General features: G+C 37.6%; 1 protein-coding gene across 1 annotated transcript in view; it reads left to right on the forward strand.

The window, feature by feature from the left end:
• LOC124556804 (protein phosphatase 1 regulatory subunit 37) overlaps positions 1-21,416 on the forward strand; it is a 247,765-nt gene that overhangs the window by 191,555 nt on the left and 34,794 nt on the right. The window contains exons 6-7 of the mRNA XM_047130824.1: positions 13,302-13,431; positions 13,514-13,655. Of these exons, the coding sequence (XP_046986780.1) occupies positions 13,302-13,431; positions 13,514-13,655 (272 nt within the window). The remainder of the gene's footprint in view (positions 1-13,301; positions 13,432-13,513; positions 13,656-21,416) is intronic.

Consider the following 21,416-nt stretch of genomic DNA (forward strand, 5'->3'; position numbering starts at 1 on the left):
ATTTAAATCCTGTCTGCCTAATAAACTACGAAACTAGAGTGAGACAAGAGCAAACGCGGAAGAATATACATATCATGTCACGTTTATATTCGTATTATTCTTATGCCTAATAGTGATACAGTCAGAAATGAAGCACGGCAATTGCCTAGATTTTTAAATCTAAGATGACTCTAATTTCTGTGTAGAATGTAATGTACTAAAGAGGCACCTGCAACGATTTTCAAACGGAGAAAAATTTTCGCTAAACTCTCGTTCAGAACATCTTCTATCATACCCAGTCTATTATTTGGTTCTTGTTGATCATTATCAAAGAAAGCAGCAGTGTAAGTAACAACAAATAGCAGTCTCTTGCCATTGTTTCCCTAATGAGATGATTCCTTTTTATTGACCGTTGATATGCCGGCTTTTACCACACAATCACTGGATCCCACACCGTGCTGAGCTGCAGGCCACCATCTCTGTTCAGGCTGTTATTGGTGATTTTTATTTAAATGGCTTCTTTAATTACACAACCCCAGAAGCTGTTTCTGCAAACCACGATGGATGTTTCATCAAATTTTATCCAATGTCCGTTTTCTAAAGCATGATCTGCTAAAGCAGATTTCTCAGGGTGGTGTAGGCAATAAAACTTATCATGCCCCTTCCTGTGTTTTCCACGGTGTATACTGTTTGTCCAACATAAGACTGGCCAGACTCAGAAGCTGTCTTGTAGCCCTGCTGTGTCTTTAACTGGTCCCAGTGATGGACTTTTGTTTGAGGCCTGAACATCAATTTGATCTTGTGTTGTTTCAGCATGTGACTTATCTTTGTCAGTGAAGTGGTCAAGCTATTTAAGCACACTCTGACATCTATTTTCTGTACAACAGCCAGTATTACAATCAGACAGACAGTGTTGCAATTAACTCATTAGCACTAGTACCAGCTTCATGTAGAATTTTGAGGATATTGCCTTAGACATGGCGTCTTTAAAGCCTAGTTGTTTCTTTTAGTACATTGATGGTACATTCATCATTTGGCCTCATGGATGTGAGAAACTTGACGATTTCATGGAACACCTCGACGACACTAATAGTAATATCCAGTTTAAAATGGAGGTACAAAAATATGACGCATTGCCCTTCCTTGACATTCTCATCCACCTCAAATGAAATTGATGCCTTTGTCCCAGCGTCTATAGAAAAACTACCTACACCGATCTGTACTTGCGTGCCATCAACCATCATCACCCAGCACAGAAGTGCACTGTTTTACAAACATTGGTGCATCATGCAAGAATGATATCAGATGCTGATAACCTGCCGCATGAGCTGAGCCACCCACAAGGTCTTCAGCAACAATGGCTACAACATCCATCAAATAAATGATTTTATTTAAGACTCGCAACAAGACCACCGACAAGGAGCAGGAAAAGAAATTTGCTATCTTGCCATGCTCTGGCTCCAGGTTGGGTAAGATGAGCCATCTGCCAAAATGACATGAGATCAAATCAATCTTCAGGCCTCTGATGAAAATGTGTCAATTACTGAGACCATTGAAAGACATAGCAGGTCTCAGAACACCCGGGTTCTACAAGATACCTTGCAAGTGTGGCCAGTCTTATGTCAGACAAGGAGTATGCACTGTGGAACAATCCAGGAAGGAACATCAGAGGCTGTATTGCCTACATCGTCCCAAGGAATCTGCTTTAGCAGATCATGCTTTAGAAAATGGACACCGGATAAAATTTGATGAAACACAAACAGGTTTGAGATTGTGGAATTAAAGAAGCTATTGAAATAAAAATCACCAATAATGCCATAAACAGAGGTGGTGGCCTTCAGCTCAGCAAATGCCCTATACGGCGATGGCACAGGCACCAGTGACGTCACAGCAGGCAGCTAGTGTATATAAGGGGTGTACCAGCATCCCAAAGGTAGTCATACTGTTTGACAATGGCCAAGGAGTACTTGGCCGAAAGCTTGTGCAATTTTAATTACTTGACCCAGCTGGAAACCTAAGAACTTTTTGTTTAAAGTAGTTAACAGTTTATATTTATACTGATTAACCAAAATGTTATGACCACCAGCCTAATAGTGAGTTGGGTCACATCTAGAATGCAGAACAGCAGTATTCTGCATGGTGTGGATTTGACAGGTCCGTGATAGGTTTTCAACGGTATGTGGCACTAGATGTCTATTCACAGGTCACGCAGTTCCTGTAAATTGCAGGCAGGTGGTTTGTGGGCAGGGAAATGGTGCCCAGTAGCATCCCAGTGCAGGCGCAGCTTGAAGTTTAAATGCTGTGAGATGGAGCTGTTGATATGGAGTGACATTTTTCGAACAGATAGTAGCTGGTCTCAAGGTGAATGGCCAGTTTGCTCTATGTAGCAGAGGTTTGGGGGCATGATTCTTATACCCAGTGCAGCTCTTATGGGTGCCCCAATGGCTTGATTCTGATCATACTGCCTAAAAGTGTCATGCCAGCCTCCACACTATTTTCATGTTACACTGCTTACATCAGAAAGGGGTGATCAGAGCAGCTGAAACTTCACTGTCAAATTCCTGATATGCTTTGATGCACTATTGATTGATATTTAGTATTAAAGTTTTGATAGTGATAGTGGGCAAACCTACATTTTTGTAGACCTAGAGAAAGATTTTGACAATGTTGACTGGAATACTCTCATTCAAATTCTGAAAGTGACAGGGGTAAAATACAGGGAGAGAAAGGCTATGTACAATTTATGCAGAAACCAGATGTCAGTTATAAGAGTCGAGGGGCATGAAAAAGAAGCAGTAGTTGAGAATGGAGTGAGACAGGGTTGTAGCCTATCCCTGATGTTATTCAGTCTGTATATTGAGCAAGCAGTAAAGGAAACAAAAGAAAAATTTAGAGAAGAAATTAAAATCCATGGAAAAGAAATAAAGACTTTGAGTTTTGCCGATGACGTTGTAATTCTGTCAGTGACTGCAAAGGACCTGGAAGAGCAGTTGAACAAAACAGACAGTGTCTTGAAAGAAGGATATAAGATGAACATTAACAAAAGCAAAATGAGGATAATAAAATGCAGTTAAATTAAATCAGATGATGTGGAGGGAATTAGATTAGGAAATAAGACACTTAAAGTAGTAAATGAGTTTTGCTATTTGGGGATCAAAATAACTGATGATGGTAGAAGTAGAGAGGATATAAAATGTAGAGGGCCTTCTGAAGAAGAGAAATTTGTTAACATCGAGTATAGACTTAAGTATCAGAAAGGCTTTTCTGGAAGCATTTTTATGTGGTGTAGCCATGGAAGTGAAACATGAATGATAAATAGTTTAAACAAGAAGAGAATAGAAGCTTTTGAAATGTAGTGCTACAGAAGAATTCTGAAGATTCGATGGGTAGATCACGTAACTAATGAGGAGGTACTGAATAGAATTGGGGAGAAGAGGAATTTGTGGCACAACTAGACTAAAAGAAGAGATCGGTTGGTAGGACACATTCTGAAGCATGAAGGGATCACCAATTTAATACTGGAGGGAAGTGTGGAGGGTAAAAATCATAGAGGGAGACCAAGAGATAAATACACTAAGCAGATTCAGAAGGATGTAGGTTGCAGTAGTTACTTGGAGATGAAGAAGCTTGCACAGGATAGAGTTGCATGGAGAGCTGCATCAAACCAGTCTTTAGACTGAAGACCACAACAACAACAACAACAACAGTTTAGATAGTTTTTTGTTTCTGGCATTGGCAGTTTGATCTGCTATGGGAATAAGTTCGCAAACGTATCATTGAAGTGCACCATAATATGGTAATATAACTGTCACCATCCAGTGGGAGTTTCACTTATGATTAGAGGAAATAAGCACATGAAATATGTCCCATTACCTTTAGTGTACTAGCTAGTTGACGGCATTTGTGGAAGAAAGTGCATTATTAGAAAGTCTCTTTGTGCAAGTGCATTGTGCCTGTGATCTAGTGGGTTTTATTTTATTGTGAATATCTGCAGCAGACCACAGGTCTGAAACAGCACAATATGAAATCAGTGTGCAATTTATTAGGCAAAAATTTGGAACATGAGCTCAGAAAAAAAGTGAAAGAATCTGATTTACTCAGACATAGTGTAAACATTAATCAAGAACAAAAAGTGTGTAAATCCAGTCAACATTATACACACAATTTCAACAGAACAATCTACAATGCAGCTGACTGGTTGTGATGTGTAAAATAGAATTTTCTGTTTCACCTGTCTTGTTACATGGACTGAGAATGGTACCACAAATTTTCATGCAATAGTGAAAAAACATAACTCCAATGAAAAGTAATTAAATGATTTAGTGAAATTTCAGTGCTAAGAAAAGTGGACATTGTGGTGTCACCGCCAGACACCACACTTGCTAGGTGGTAGCCTTTAAATCAGCCGCGGTCCGTTAGTATACGTCGGACCCGCATGTCGCCACTATCAGTGATTGCAGATCGAGCGCCGCCACGTGGCAGGTCTAGAGAGACTTCCTAGCACTCGCTCCAGTTGTACAGCCGACTTTGCTAGCGATGGTTCACTGACAAAATACGCTCTCATTTGCCGAGACGATAGTTAGCATAGCCTTCAGCTACGTCATTTGCTACGACCTAGCAAGGCGCCATTACCAGTTACTATTGATGCTGTAAAACATGTACCGTCAAGAGCGATGTTCACCAATTATGGATTAAAGTTAAGTATTCCAGCAGCTACATACGTTTTTTTGTTAGTCTCATTTCCTTGACCTGTTCCAGACCTCACGCCAGCCTGCGTGAGCTAAAACACGTGCCTTTCGGCTTCCTCTCATAGTGGATTGGCTGTCTTGCCAATCCACAACAGACATTATGTGCCAACTTGTGATAGTGCTTACTGCCTTAATATAAAGACACATTTGAAATGTTCAAAGAATTGGTGTATACTGAGTAAACTGATAGATGGTGTTAAATTTTGTGGCAAATTCGAACTTGCCTGAAGGGGCCATGAAGAAACAGAAAATTGCACGAACCCCGGAATTTTTGAAAGTTCAGTTGGTATAATGTAAGAGTTTGGATGCATATTGAAGCAGCACATTGAGAAATCAGAAAACCATATTTTCTTACGTATGCCCAAAACTCTTCAAAATAAATTCCTAGAATCACTTGATGAGGTATTCCTCAATACCATGAGGAATGAGCTGTCAAAGAAAAAATTGTTGGTAATCGAAGCTGCAATCACTGACTGACTGCAAATTTGTCACAGCTGGTTGTAATAATTCGGTATGCAAATTTGTCACAGCTGGTCTTAATAATTCAGTAAGAGCTACTGGGGGAAATAAATAAAGATTTGTTTCCTTTGTACGACCAAAAATTCACACTGTAAATAATGTAACTGTAGCTGCTCTCAATCAACAAGACAAAATGAAAGTAAATGAAATACCTGAAAAACTGATAGCTCAGAGTTACAGCAGTGCTACTGTTATGAGTTACCACAAAAGAGGTTTGGAATTAAAGATGTGTACAAAAATACTCACTTTATTCACAGCTATGCAAATCAGTTAAATATAACTGTTGAACATTGTGTGACAGGCAGTAAACGGCTATAGATTTTTTTCAGTAACTTCGCCAGAAATTTATACCCTTTTTTCCCCAGTCTCCTAAAGGCACAGCCACTTTTGATGAGATAGAGAATAAATGTGTTCCTGTTTGTCCTCATTCCATCAGTTGGAATTTCAAATTTGGAATGTAACCACTATATACAAGTACCAAAAGGAAATTGTTGAGTGCATGGCAAAAAATATTGACAATGATACTAAAGATTACATGACAGTTAACAAGGCTATGAAACTGAAGGGTTTCCTGCAAGTTGAAGATTTCCTCTTGTGGTTACAATTTTTTTTTTTTTAAATTAAGTCGTGACTCATTATGATGATCTGATTGATGAATTGCAGCAAAGGAATATCACTGGAAACAAGAAGAACCAACCACAACATGGGGATATTTAAGGGAATCAAGAAAGGTGTGTGCACAAGGTGTCTACAATGCATCATGATCATCAGGAATGAACTGTCAAAGAAAAACGTCTTGGCAGTGATCAATCCAGTTGGAACTATCACTTTCACAGCTATTTGAACCATCATTGTGTTTGAAACATCAGATTGATTTCCCAGAATAAGAACTGAAAATAGCTGTATAGCTATTTATTTGTTTAAATTACAGTATCAGACTGACATCATGAATTGAATGTGTTGTACATCTGAAAGGATTTGATGGAAGCATCATTTGCTTTTGACCGTATTGAATTGTCATTATGAAAACACCCTTAGAAAAGCTTTTCCTAAGATATTTAAACTTTTACCAACATAAACTGTCAGCCTTCAAGCATTTGGCAGAATTTTTTTTCTTTACGTGTAATTTGCAGTCATATGTTGACTAGCTCTGTTGTGATGACTGAAGAACATGGCTACTAATATTTGGTCTATTTGTTGTTAAAGTGCAGCACCTACTGCAGTTGGAGATATATCAATCATCAAGGTGGGAGATGCTTGTGGAATGAGGTACGCTAAACATGTGTTCTCAGATGTAGCAGTCTTCAAATTGTTGAAGATAGTTTCCGCTCTTGCTAGTCCACTGTAGTTAGTCACGTGGTTTTGACGAACCTTGTAAGAAGATGTTTAGTGGATGGCCAAAAGCATGTGGCTGTGCACAAAGTGGCAATAATAGTTAGCAATACCAAGAAAGTTTCAACAGTCACAGGCTGTGGGATGTTGTTCATGGCTTCCACTCTCTCCTGTGGCAGCTGAATTCCTGGTTCTTCAAACTTCTGTTTCTCCATTTCTCGAAGCACACACTTCAATAGGTTGATGACTAAACTGAATCAATAGAGGCAAGTGAGGATTTGTCGTAAATGATCCAAATGTTCCATTTCAAAGCTGGACATCACCAAAACATCATCAGGATGGACATGACAGATAATGACATCACATGTGACTCTGTTCATAAAGTGCTTGAAGGTTTGCATAGCACTGCATAATCCAGTGGGCCAAATGGAGTACAGACAATGATCTCAGGTGTCTCTTCTGGAGCAATGGGTATTTAATAAAAAACACATATCAAGTCTGTTGTTGAGATTATGTGTTTGTGGCGAAGACTGAATGAGAAATCTTCATTGTGCCAGGCAGGATACCACTCGGGAATCATTCTGGCATTAAATTGCCAGTAATCATCATGTGAATGTCATCCATTAGTCTTCTTTGGAGCAACATGCGGAGGCAAGGCTCAGTTGTTGTATGATGGATGACAGATCCATTGGGCAAGCATAGAAGAAAATTCCCACTTCACTACCTGCAATTTCTTGGGCAGTACCTGACTATGTTGAGTGTGAATCAACATTCCTGTCATCATTAGAATATAGTGCTCTGTTGGGTGCTACACAGAAACTAGTGTGGATAGCCACTGAGTGATCTGTGGAAACTGTCCAAGGAGTTCTGGATCTGGAGAATCACCAGTGATCTTGTGTATGGCAGTATTGTCCACATGGCTTAAAAACTCATGGCTGTCAAAGTTAGTGGTTGTATCAAGAAGGCACTTGTGGTACAGTCCAGTAGCAGACTGTAAAATGATAAAAAAAATCTGCTTCAAGGATGGGGTATACTACGTCCACCACTATGAAGGCTGAAGTCTCGTGAAACTGATACGTGACCATATGTCTTGATTGTGGGACCATTGGCTGCGTAGAGCAGTAATGTAATCAAGATGACAGGTACATCTATATGTGCTGACATGTGTCCACTAGCTACTGTAATTTAGAATAGTGCTCAGTGACAAACAGTCCGTGGCTACCATCTGGGCAGCCAGTTGCTGTCATTACAAAAGGCATGGGAAACGGCATTGTTGTGCTTTTGAACCAAATCATGTATGCTACCAGCATACCTTTTTCAGCTGAAGGCGAACAGTGGTGTTTGCTTGGTGATCGTTGGCACTGCGATGGGTGACAGACATCTTGTGTCTAAAAAGCAGCAACCTGTCTGGTAAACTAAGTGATTTGTGCTTGTAATGAGACCAGGCAATTCTCTGATTGTGGAAATACTGCTGCAACACATGTGGACAGATACATTTTGGCAATATGGTCCACCATTTTGGAGGAGGTTGAAGTTGCCAGTATATATAATGCGTATCTCCTGTGTGTCAGGCAGTAAGTGTGACAGCCAGATACTTTTGAGAATGTCTTCATTAACAAAATTGCTTGCCATGGTCCATAGATGATGCAGCAATTGAGAAGGAGTGCAATCACGCAATTCCTTTGTGTGGAGTAACATTTGCAGTCATTTGGCTTCTAATCGAGACAAGCGACTGATCAGAGCACTTTTAATTTAAGTGTATTTGTCAGCACTTGATGGTGAGTTCAAGAATCCTGGATTTTCCATGACCGTGTCCTTGTTAAGAGCAGCAATGATGTAACAGTGTTTGGTCTTGTCAGAGGTTATGTCAGCTAATTAAATTAAGAGTCAGTGCGTGGAAAATACATGGTGCAATTCATGTGACTGTCTCATATTTAGCATGCAGTGCTGCACAATTTGAAGTGTTAGTGGTCAACAAAAATGTTGTGTTTACTATTAATACTTTATCAACAACATTTATAACATACATGTGATAACATGAATGACTCGAGTAAACCAAAGAATAAATATAAAAATCAATGAACAGTCATGAAATCAAACAATAAAGAGAGGTCTGGGGGTTGGGGTGGGGGAGAGTGATGAAGAGTGGTAAAGATGCTATGTCATTATGAGCTGCATTGTATACCAATGAATCCTCTTTGTTCTTTGATTTCATTTTTGTTCATTGACTTTGAGATATATTCTATGGTTTACTCGTTATTTGTGCTCTCACCATTATAAATATAATATTTTCAATAAAGTATTCATACTAAAGCATAACAAACTGATTCATCTGTTTCAACAGAATGAAGACCATGAATTAAAAAGAAATCACATTTTTTAATTTCATTACAGACAGAATTTCAGTGCTGGGAAAATGAGTATATATAGTAACCTGTTAATTTACATTTCTCTTGTTTCATCTGATGCATACTGCTCAAAGAAACACGAAGAAGCTATAATCAGGACTCCATTAATAATCTGTGTGTAATTTGTATAAATATTTTGTTGCCACAGTGTTTTCATCTGCAATACATACAGTGCAAAGCATTTTATGTTACATATTGCATTCATTATGCGATGCAGCTAAAAAAATTTCAGATATTTTGATGGTGAACTGGCACAGTTGTGTGAATTGTAAAACCGTATACATGATAAAGTAGATTCATTATATGTGCACTTAATCAGAAAGTACCATATACAATGTGAGATTCTTATTATAAGGAATAATATGAAAATCTGCTGTCGTTGTCCTATAACAATGAACAGGTTCCAGAATGCTTAAAATATTCAGATTTAAGACTTTCTAGTATCTATTAAATATTTATGAAGTAATTTTTGCGATTCTTACCTGTTGATTTGCATATTCATGCTCCCACTACCCCATGCCAGCCCCCTTAACTGTTAGAGGTGATTACACAAGCAAAAGTTAGGTATGCCACAGTTACTATTCTTCCAAAATCTAGATAAAATACAACATTGCAGCAATGATATACACTGAGAGAAAAAAAAAAATCAGAACACCAAGAAGAAGTTGTGTGACATAAATCGCAGTTGGTAGGTGTGTTTCTACATCTGAAAGATGATGTCTATTAAAATTTCACAGCAGTCGCATAACAGTGGCACTGGTATCACCACTATGAGGGTGCAAATCAGGTTTGCTTTAAATACACGCTGCAACAGTCATGAGCATTAGTTACTTTCAGTCTTAAATATGGTGAATTGGTGTTAGTCAAGAATGCCTTTGAGGTGACAAAGATGCCATTGTCAGCACCCCAGTCAGTTTTAATGAGGTCATGTATCAGGACTGTGAGAAGCTGGATATTCCTTCTGTGATATTGCAGAAAGACTTGGCAGAAATGTAGCCACTGTACATGTTTGCTGGCAGTGGTGGTCACGAGATGTATGGTCGCAAGATGACAAGGCAGCAGTTTGAGCAGCATTTGGCACTACAGTGACACAACAAACTATTACAAATCAGTTACTTCAAGAACAGATCCGAGTCAGATATCCTGTAGCATGCATTCTACTGACCCCAAACCACCGCCCATTTGTGAGTTCAGTGGTGTCTAGCGAGAGCCAATTGGAGGGCAGGGTGGAGATCTGTTATGTTTTTCTGATGGAAGATGGTTCTGCCTCAATGCCAGTGATGGTCATTTGTTGGTTAGAAGGCCGGTTGAAGGCTTGCAACCAACCTGCTGTGTGTTACACACACTGTACCTACACCTGGATTTATGGTTTGGGGTGCAATTTCATGTGACAGCAGGGGCACACTCATGGCTATTCCATACATCCTGACTGCAAATTTGTATGTCAATTTGGTGATTCGACCTGTTGTTTTGCCATTCATGAGCAACATTCAAGGGAGTGTTTTCCAACAGAATAATGCTTGCCCATGTACCACTGTTGTAACCCAATGTGCTCTACAGTGTGTCAGCATATTGCCTTGGCCTGCTTGTACATCAGATCTGTCTCGAATCAAGCACATGTGGGACATCATCGGACGACAAATCCAACAACATGCACAACCAGCACTAACCGTCCATGTATTGACCGACCAAATGCAACGGGCATGGAACTCCATCCTACAAACTGACATTCAGCACTTGTACAACACAATGTGTGCATTTTTGCATGCTTGCATTCAACATTCTGGCAGTTACACTGATTATTAATAAACCAGCATTTCACATTTGCAGTGGCTTATCTTGCACTTATGTTAACCTGTGATCTTGCAATGTTAATCACTTAAGTATGTTACCTAAACAAATGTATTCTGATGTTTAGAACTACATGACACATCATGTAATGGCTGAACAACTAATATCTAATCCTTTAACTGGCTTCAAGATACAGTGTTTTGTGACATGTAACTTTCAAGGCTATTAAAATCTTTTTCATTAACTGTTCAATAGTTGTGACTGCATACAGTAACTTTTTTTTCCAGTAAATTCTTAGAGCACACTTTGGTGTCCACTTGTTGTAGTGTATGCTCAAGAGTGTAATTCTGACAGTTTAACTCTTTCAGACGTGAATTTTTTCTGGAGAAGAGAACATTTCTATTTACGTGGTAATGCTCTTAGGCGATTTTTTAATGATTTTTGGATGCAATATTTATACAAAAATATGTACCTGTTTTCAAAACATACTTTGTACACTTGGCTCGTTTTGTGGATTAAGATAACTAATTATGAAATATTTTCTATTGTAATAAATAGTAAAATGATCATTCAATAATTACCATCAAAAATAACAATATTCAACTATACAGTGGAATATAGCGAACCAACCACATCTTTGTATTCTGGTGGTCACAAGCTGCTGCACACTGACTTACTGATATTTTCATAGTGGTGCCCAATGGTTGGCAGCACTTGTGCATGATGAAAAGGACGAACATCAACATCTGTGTACCTCAGGTTTTCATTGGGGGAAAATACTTCTGTTGCAGCTAAGTCACAGTGAAAGTTAATGTATACAGTTGAAGCCAGAGGGTGTGAGAGGGTTAAATACTTCTCATTTATGTTTACATTTAATACTTCTTCATACAAAAACAAAACTGATTGACTATAACAACTTTAGCTCACAAACATATTAAATTAACTTGATCTGTATTGTCAGTCCAACAGAATGGCATTCTGTTTGTGGTATAATTAAATGGGGAATATAATAGATTGTACAATAGATACAGTTGTGTTGTAGTTAGTCTGTTCCACATATTGCCAACCATGCTTTAAAATATGATTGTACAACTGAACCTTAATGATATGAGCACTTTGGACAGTATGGCTGCTTGCTGGTGGTGGTAGTTTTTGTTGTTATTATCATTATTATTGTTGTTGTTGTTGTTGTTGTTGTTGTTGTTGTTGTTGTTGTTGTCGTCGTCATTGTTGTTGTCACCATCATTGTCATTCGTCATCTGACACAGTGATTTACTCCATGTTCACCTCTTGCAGTAAGTGTTAGTAGCCCATGTCATCAGTACGTTGTGACCCATGGCAGATGATCCTAACAACAATGGTTTCCTCCGATTGTTGATACTCACATTACGCCCTTAACATGGGTACTCATTTAAAGTCCATACCTGCACGATGGATCCTGCAGTTGACCGTCACAAAGATCTCTCTCTCTCTCTCTCTCTCTCTCTCTCTCTCTCTCTCTCTCTCATCCCACTCCCCCCTATCCCCTTCCCCCCTCCCACCCTAGTTCTCCTCTCTCCAACACCACAGCTATCTCTCATATAATTGCTTGTGTGTGCTTAATCTCATAACTTTAGTTTTTGTGTGGAAAACAAAAAGTTTTCTTTGTTTTCATGTGTTGCAAATGTAGTCAGAATGATTTTATTAAAAAATGTCAGATTGTTGTATAAAAAGATAATAATTTCATAAAGATAAGGGAGGGTACAGCTCTAGTATCCATGATGTACTGTTTGAGCTTCCTTAAGACGTAAAAAACTGTGCCATACCTATTGACAGATTCAAAACAATTATGATGTACTATTTTCCATATTTCACTGTTTCCATGATGAATAACAGCCACCAGACAAGTACAGAAGTGCTCAGTTTGTTTTCTAAGAGTTCATTATGTGTGTTCCAACTTTTATAACCTTTTATGAATGTCTGTGAATGTGTAAAAAAAGTTCTTTTTCCATCCTTTGGACATAAGTAATAACTGTCCTCAACTTGGAGATTGGTTTGAACACCACAGAGCTTTACTAAATGTAGCTCTATTGGAGATTATATACCCTTGCCTTCTTTACCCAGCCAGTTAAAGGGGAGCCCACAGTTTAATTTGGACTCCCAACCATGATGCAACTTGGCATTTTCCACATTAACAAATCATTGCCAGAGGTAAAAGAAGCAAGAAGGGACAGGAAAAAATCGAAGGCCAACTGGGAAAAAAACTTCATGCCACTGGATTTGTAGTCAGGCACTTGCACAGTTTAGACACATCTCAAATTTTATGCCCTCCACAGGCTGGAAACACATCATAATATGTCAGTAGCAGTAATTTTTTACCCAGAATACTGGTAACTTCTCTATAGTCAATAACTTAGTTGTATAGCTGGAAATTTGTCTTTTATAACTCTTTCCAAAGAAATCAAAAGGTCATCTGAAATAATCTGCTTTATTTTTGTATATACAAAATTGCTCATGTTATTATTGAAATTTGTGACTGTTTCAGCTTCTGCTCTGAAATTAAACAGTGCTCTGAAGGAATTGTATTTGGCTGACAACAATCTTGGCCCAACAGATGCTATACAGATTGGTGCCCTGCTTCGTGCAAATGAAACCCTTCAACTACTTGACATTAGGTGAGATATGATTAATGAACATACAGACTGTCTTTTTTGATGTGAAATTTGTTTATTCATTGTAATGAATACATTGCTACAGTAACAACAACATTCAAGATGCCGGCCTTTGCCATATAGCTGATGGACTAGCTGAACAGCCATCTGGGGCGGGACTCTGCATTCTTGTGATATGGAACAACCATTTAACAACTAATGCTTCAAAGCACCTTGCAAGGCTGCTGGTATGTATCACAGTGCTATAACAAAATGCATTTTATTTTGTGTCATTCTGATTCTTGGATTGTAAGATGTGTAAAAGAATTAGTAAACAGAGTTTTTTGGAGGCAGTTGCAGTTATAAGGTACAGTACCCAACAAAAATGGAACATTTAATAATTACTAAGAAAATAAACGAATGAAGAAGAATATTTTATTTCAGTATTAGCATTTAGTATAAAAACATTGAATGGGGATTGACATAATTTTTCTTTATTTACAAGCAGGATATATATATATATATATATATATATATATATATATATATATATATATATATTTCCTGATGAGGCAACAGTTTGTTGCGAAAGCTTGAATTTCGTGTGTATGTTTGTGTTTGTTTGTGTGTCTATCGACCTGCCAGCACTTTCGTTCGGTAAGTCACATCATCTGTGTTTTATGTATATATATATATATATATATATATATATATATATATATATATATGGGAAACAATTACTGTCTCTTTCCAGGACATAAATGATGAACTGCGTGGTTTCACTGATAGATTTAACAGACATTAAGGTATGATAACTAGGCTTCCCCAAATCCAAAAAAATCTGAGAAGAAAATCAGGGTTTTGTTCAACAGATGAGCTAATACAGCTTATGAGCCTCAGGTGCTACATATTGGAAGTGCAAGCAAAACTCAACCTCAGAAAATCATTATGCTTACAACCAGAGGGGAGACACATACAGACAGCTGATCTATAATAAACACAAAATAATTCACACTCATACTGTAATTGCAAGTAGACACAGGCCATCTGTACTCTGAATGAATCTGCCTTGTCTTCATTGACATCCACTATTGAACTGCAGATAAAAAATAGGATTTATTGATTATTTCAAGAGGGTGGATGATGTTACACAGAAAAAATTGTGTTACTGATAATAATATCAAAAAATCCATCACACTTGGTGTATGTAGTATTTACTTTACACGATGGTTGATGAGGAAGCATATTATTAACGCACCACTAACCACAATAACAGAAATCTTCACTCATCCTTCATTTTGACAATGGCCTGGAACACAGGATTACCAAACCACTACAGAAGAAAGACACTGCTGTAACACTCTATTACTACTGCACTATTTGTATTCTACTGCTGTTATCCAAGACCTTACAAAATCAGCTTACCAACTACTTAACTAAAAATAGGAATCAGGCTTCCACAAATATTGAAACACAATGTTTGCTGCAGTAAAAATAACTTATGATCCAAACAATGACATATCATCAGTTCTGTCCCATTGTAAATACAATTTGCATGGTGATGACCTCCAGTTATATGTAAGTACAAAAACAATGAACTTTAGAACATTTATTGAGAATGTCATTGTTGACATGTATGCATCATCAAAATGAGTACAGAAAGTGGGGTTAAAGTTCTATCCATCTAAAACTGAAGTTATCCTTGTTGGTTACTCTTTGCTCGTTAGCCCTAAATTTCAGGAATCCTAAATGCCACAAACATTGCTCTTAACACAGAGCAACATCTTGTAAGAAGACACCAGTATCTTCCCACCCCCTACAAAAATATAAAATGTTCTTCCATTTGGGCCTGTAAAAGAAATTTGTACAAATGTTTGTGATTCGAATTCTTGTTTACTGCAGTGTTATGCTTCAATGTTTTTCTCGGGAAAGCTGATGAGACTTGGAGCTGGTGATGAAATGTCTGCACACAATACACCTGTGATGTTCATCATTTTGATCTTTTGTCACCTTATTATGCACAACTATCCTGGATACATATGAAGAAGTGCAGTTTTCCATACTGTCTGTCTACTTTACTGTTTGCTCAGTGTATACAGTCCCTCTTATTTCTCCATGACCTTAACGCTGTTATTGGAACAGCACACCCACCAGATCACAATCCTCTCATCTCCCTCCTTCACACAGCAGGCTTCCATAACTCTTCCTGGTAGCAGGAACCTTGCTTTGGAAGTATCCCCCTCACATTATCAGAGAACTGAATCACATCTCCAGCTTCTGAAGGCAGCTAATTACCTACTTTCTAAAACAACAATATATGCTCTTGTTTCTGAAATCTGCATTTTTGCGTTTACAACTAGGTTCCCTGATTTCCAATTGGGCATTCCTCATTTCCAAATTCCAGAGCTGGAGCTTATCCCCCATATTTCTGTCTATCTCTTCCTCCTCCCCCTAACTCTCCCCATCTCCTCCTCCCCCACCCTATTTCTGTCCATCTCTTCCTTCCCCCCCTCTATTTCTGTATCCATTCACCTCCCCCCACCCCCCACAACCTCTCTCTGTCCATTTCCCCCCCCCCACTCTTTGACGCGCCAACAAAACTGTGATTGGGATCTGAAGTAGCTTAAAGTGAATGGGTGAGCTGGTTGGGATCATTTGTATATCGGGTATGAGAGACCTTTCCTACTGTTGGGTCTGTGAGGATAGTGGCTTCAGTGACAGTATTTTGCACAGTTTTAATTTGCAAACAGGTTGGATTACAAAGTGCAGGAGGATTCAGATTCTGTAGTAGTAGTAGTAGTAGTAGTAGTAGTAGTAGTAGTATAATCATAAGCCATAAATACAACTTTCCTGTTTTCTGTTAAAACAGATTGTGAGAAAGAAAACAAAACAGTACATAGTTGTGCGTACAAATTTTGTTTAAAATTATGTATAAAAGGAGAAATAATATATATGGGAGAAACAGTTAGTCTGATGTTTAAATGTGCTGCTATCGTAATTAAAACTGACTGCAAGAAAGAAAATGAAACCACACTTCATCAGCAGAGCATTGCACAGCATTTACTTTCTCACAGTCGGTTGTAACAGGAAATCTGTGCAGTGTTGTTTTAAAAAAATGTAGAGAGATTTTTGGTAACAATGGTGAACAATGATTTGCCTTTGTATAGTAGTATACATTTTATATACGATATGTATAAAAAAATGCGTATTATATGTCTGTCCAAACTTTTATCCAAGTATTGTGTAAAAATCTGAAGTAAATCAGTCAAGAGTCTTTCAAAATTTTTGACAGCAGTTTTAAACTATGTCTTTATATAGTAGTACAGATTAACATTATTATTGTTATTGTTAGTATTAGTTCCTAGTCTAAATCTGCATCTACTTACATACTCCGCAAGCCATCATATGATGTATGGAGGAAGGTACTTTTCACCAATACTAGTCATTCCCTTTCCTGTTCCACTTTATAAATGGAGCAAAGGAAAAGCAACTCTCTGTGTGACTCCATACAAACCTTAATTTGTCTTGTCTTGTTCTCACTGCCCTTATGCGAAATGTACATTGGTAGTTGTAGAATCGTTCTGCAGTCAATCACAACTGCCTATTCTCTAAATTATCTCAAAAGTGTTTCACAAAAAGTATGTCTTCCCTCCATGGACTCTCATTTCAGATCATGGAACATTTCTGTAATACCCGTGTTTTGATTGCAGTAACAAATCTAGCAGCATGTATCTGAATTGCTTCAATGGCTTCCTGTAGTCTGACGTGGTGCAGTTTTGAAACACTTGAGCAGTGTTCCAAAGTGGGTTGCGTTAGTGTTCTGTATGTGGTTGACTTCATAAATGACTGACACTTTTCTAAAATTCTCCCAAAATAATGAAGTTGACCATTTCCCTTCCCTACTAGCAACCTCACATGCTTATCCATTTCGTATCACTTTCAACATTAATGGATAGGCCATTTATCGAGGATCAATTAATCTTCATTTATTCCTTCTTCTGTTGCATCTCTGTTGAGCTCATTTACTATATGTGTATCATCACCAAAGAGACCCTTTCTGCTTTATCTATGGAATATGAAAATCATTTATATATAGCAAGAACAAGAGTGCTCCCAGAATTGAATCCTGTGGTAGTAGTTATTTGTAGTAGTAGTAATTTGTCCCACTCACAAGAAGATTCACCACAAGAATTGTACGAGTTATCTAACATGACCCAACACTGTCCATAGCACTGGAGTTCATGCCTAGATGCTCATGACTTAAATTAGATCAGATGAACTTTTTGTTCCATGTATCCACAGTGAGGAGATCCTCAAGAATGTAAAACATGTCATAAAACAAGAACAGATAATAATACATATTTACAAGAAAAGAGAGATACCAATATCCTTCCTCAGTTCCTAAGTTAAATGGTACTCATGAATATGCAATAAATCAAAAAATCTTAAATATGTTTTCAGTTAAGTGGTAACTAGTCACAGAACATGTAATGGTATAATACACAGAGGTGCATGTGATGATTCTTAAGCTATTGCAGACACACATCATCGAACAAAAAAAAATTCAGTTTGCAACACGTATTTAGATTGATCAAGTTATTGCACCAAAGATGTAAAGATGTCTGATTTTATGAACAGTCATGACATTTGATGTCAATAATAATGTTTACATCAACTGATTCTTCTATGAACTTCATCAGTAGAGTAGAAGGATTTGGTGCCCAAAAAATCTTTTAGGCTCCTCTGAAACTGAACTTTATTCGTAACCAAACTTTTTATGGCTGCTGGCAAGTTATTGAAAATGCCTATTCCTGAATAAATGATAAGTCTGTGGAATAAAATAAGTGATTTCAAATCTTTATGAATATTATTCTTATTTTTAGTATTGATTCCATTAATTGAGCTATTGGTTTGATAAAAAGGAATATTTTATGGCAGATTTCATTAACGAATAAATATATTGGGAAATAGTATCCTTAGTTCCCTGAACAGATCTCTGAGGGATTTTCTTGAGTTCACGCCACACAGACACTAGGAACGTAGAAGAAATTACCCTCAAAACTATCCTCCAGTACCATAGACATCTGTTGTAGAATCTTAGAAAATATTCTGAGCTTAAATATAATGAGGTATCTCAACTAGAATGGTATCCTCTGTACTCTCCAGGAACATCGACTGTGCAAGACCTACCTTGAGCTTTTCTCATATGACATTCTGAAAATGATGGGTTGGTGCAGTCAGATGAATGCAGTAGTTGTTTGTTTCTGGAAAGCATTTGACTCAGTGCTACACCAACATTTATTAAAGGAAGTCCAATCATATAGGGTATTGTACAAAATTTGTGACTAGATTGAGGTTTTCAGTAGCAGTGACGCAGAATATTATCTCTGATGGAGAGTCCTTGATATGTGTAGAAGCAACTTCAAGTGTACCCCAGGGAATTGTGTTGGAATCCTTCTACTTAGTGTTGCATATTAATGATGTGGCAGACAGTGTCAATAATAACCTCAGACTTTTTTCAGTTGATGCAGCTGTCAGTAAAGTACTATCGCAAAAAAAAAAAGAGCCACAAATATTCAGTCATATCCTCATAAGGTTTCATACTGATGCAAAGAGTGGCAACTTGCTGTAAATGTTCAGAAACATAAAATTGTGCGCTTCACAAAATGCAAAATGTTATAAAATTGTGCCCCTCACAAAATGCAAAATGTTATATACTTTGACTGCAGCATCATTGAGTTACAATTGGAATCGGCTGACTCACAAAAATACCACAGTGTAGCAGTTAGTGGAGATATGAAATTGAATGATCACATAGACTCATTCATAGGTAAAGCATGTGGTGGTCTTTGATTCTTTGGTAGAATACTGGGGAAATGCAGTAACTCTACCAAGGAGATTTCTTACAAAATGCCCATGTGACTCACCGTAGACTATTATTCAAGCCTGTGCCAAATAGGACTAATGGAGGATACTGAATGTATGCAAAGAAGAGCTGCAAGAATAATCATAGTTTTCTTTATTCCATGGAAGAGCATCATAAAGATGTTGAAAAACCTAAAATCGCATATTTTTTAAGATAGATAGCAACCATCCTACGGAAACCTACTTACAAAGTTTGAAGTACAAGTATTAAGCAAGGAATCTAGGAATATAAAAGAACCCCTTATGTTTTGCTCTCTAAGGGACCGTGAAGACAAGATTAATTACCATGCACACAGTGGCATTTAAGCTATCATTCTTCTCGTACTCCACACGTGAATAGAAAGTGAATTGCAATTGGTCATTCATCCATAATTCAATGCCAAAATTGTGCATAACAGTGGTTCAAGGAGCATGTTAATGAATTCCAGTCAGTGCACTAGCACTCAAATCTACCATCTATCACCAAAGGAGGTGATGCAGTAATTGAGACATTGTATTCGTGTTTGGGAGGAGTAGGATTCAAATATCTGTCTTGATATCCTGATTTAGATTTTCCGTAGTTTTGTTAAATACATTTCAGTTCAACGCCAGGATGTTGTTTTCTGCAAAGCCTATGCTGTCTCCTTCCTGAATCCTTACTTGAATTAGCCTCAATCTCATATGAAGTTATCACTGACAGTGTGCTAAACTTTGTTTGTTCCTTTGCTAGACACCAGTCCAGTTTTGACACTTCTGGAATGTTAATACAGTCAGCTCGCTAACCACTTCATTGTAAACTACAGGAGTTGCATGATGTGTGGAAACATCTGTTACTTGTCACTTCCCAGTGAGTTCCCACCATCTTGCGTCTTTTTCTTTTTTTTAATATTTCATTTCATACCCCAAACTTCATGAATGTTGACCTGCATAGAATTTTCGTAACTTGATGAGTCAGTGTTTCAAACTTTTGAAATGAGAATTTCATTTTACATTTTACTCGTATTTTAAAGACTAAAATACATATCTAATGTCAATTCACCACAAGGCGAAGGGTTTGGGATGATCCCAGAGACAAGAATACATGGCACTAAATCTCATTTATTTGGAGTTTGAACTCTCTTCTTTTTGAAGAAATTGGGGGAAAAAATGAAAGAGTACTGAATATTCCAGAATTTAATTGCATGGTTTTTTTCTTTTTAGTCTCAGAATAAAGATCCTCTTGTGTTGTAAGATGAATGTGATCTTCTCAATTAAACAACTTTTCCGGTAGTGTATGTGCTCTGCAATTGTATTCTCTCTGACGCATGCATGTGCTCCGCCCCCCCCCCCCCCCCCAAAAAAAAAAAAAAAAAAAAAAAAAAACCACCCCCCCCTCTCTCTCTCTCACACACACACACACACACACACCACACACCACATATGCTCACTCACTCACTCTTCCTAGTACGCACTAGAGAATTGACCCGTAGCCTGAAATTTAGGGAATGTGAAGCACACACATTTACTCAGTTTACTCACATCCAGTAGTGAATTAACCCATAACTTGAATTGTAGGAAATTTGGAGGATAAATAAATTAAAATTGTGTTTTAGTCACGCTATTATGTATATCTTGTCAAGTTGTATAATAAATAAAGTGGTGTGAGAGATGATAAGAATGTATCATGTACATTTTTTAGATAACAATTAAATCTACAACTTTTAAATTTGTGGTATAATACATAGATAAAATGGTAGAAATAAATTGCCATTATACAAGGTACAGAGAATATAAGTAATACTGAAAACCACAAAATTAATAGCTAGTGTAGGGGATTCAAATTTTTGTACTCCTTTTATTGGGCAGTGAACAGTATCTTTTCTTCTTCTTCTTCTTTTTCTTCTTCTTATTTGTATTAATTAAAGCAGTGACTGAAGGAACCTCAAGTGCTCCAAACCTGTACCAAGCTAGGAGATATCCTTGTCACTATTACCCCACACAAAAGCCTTAATAAGTCTCAGAGTATTATCTTTCGCAGAGGTCTAATGCGTTAATCTAATGAAGAACTCAGAGAAAATGTGTAACATTGCAGCATCCATTTTGTATGATGTGTATAGAGAGTGCCC

This window comes from Schistocerca americana, chromosome X (genome assembly GCF_021461395.2).
Source record: "Schistocerca americana isolate TAMUIC-IGC-003095 chromosome X, iqSchAmer2.1, whole genome shotgun sequence".
NCBI classification, from domain to species: Eukaryota; Metazoa; Arthropoda; class Insecta; order Orthoptera; family Acrididae; genus Schistocerca; species Schistocerca americana.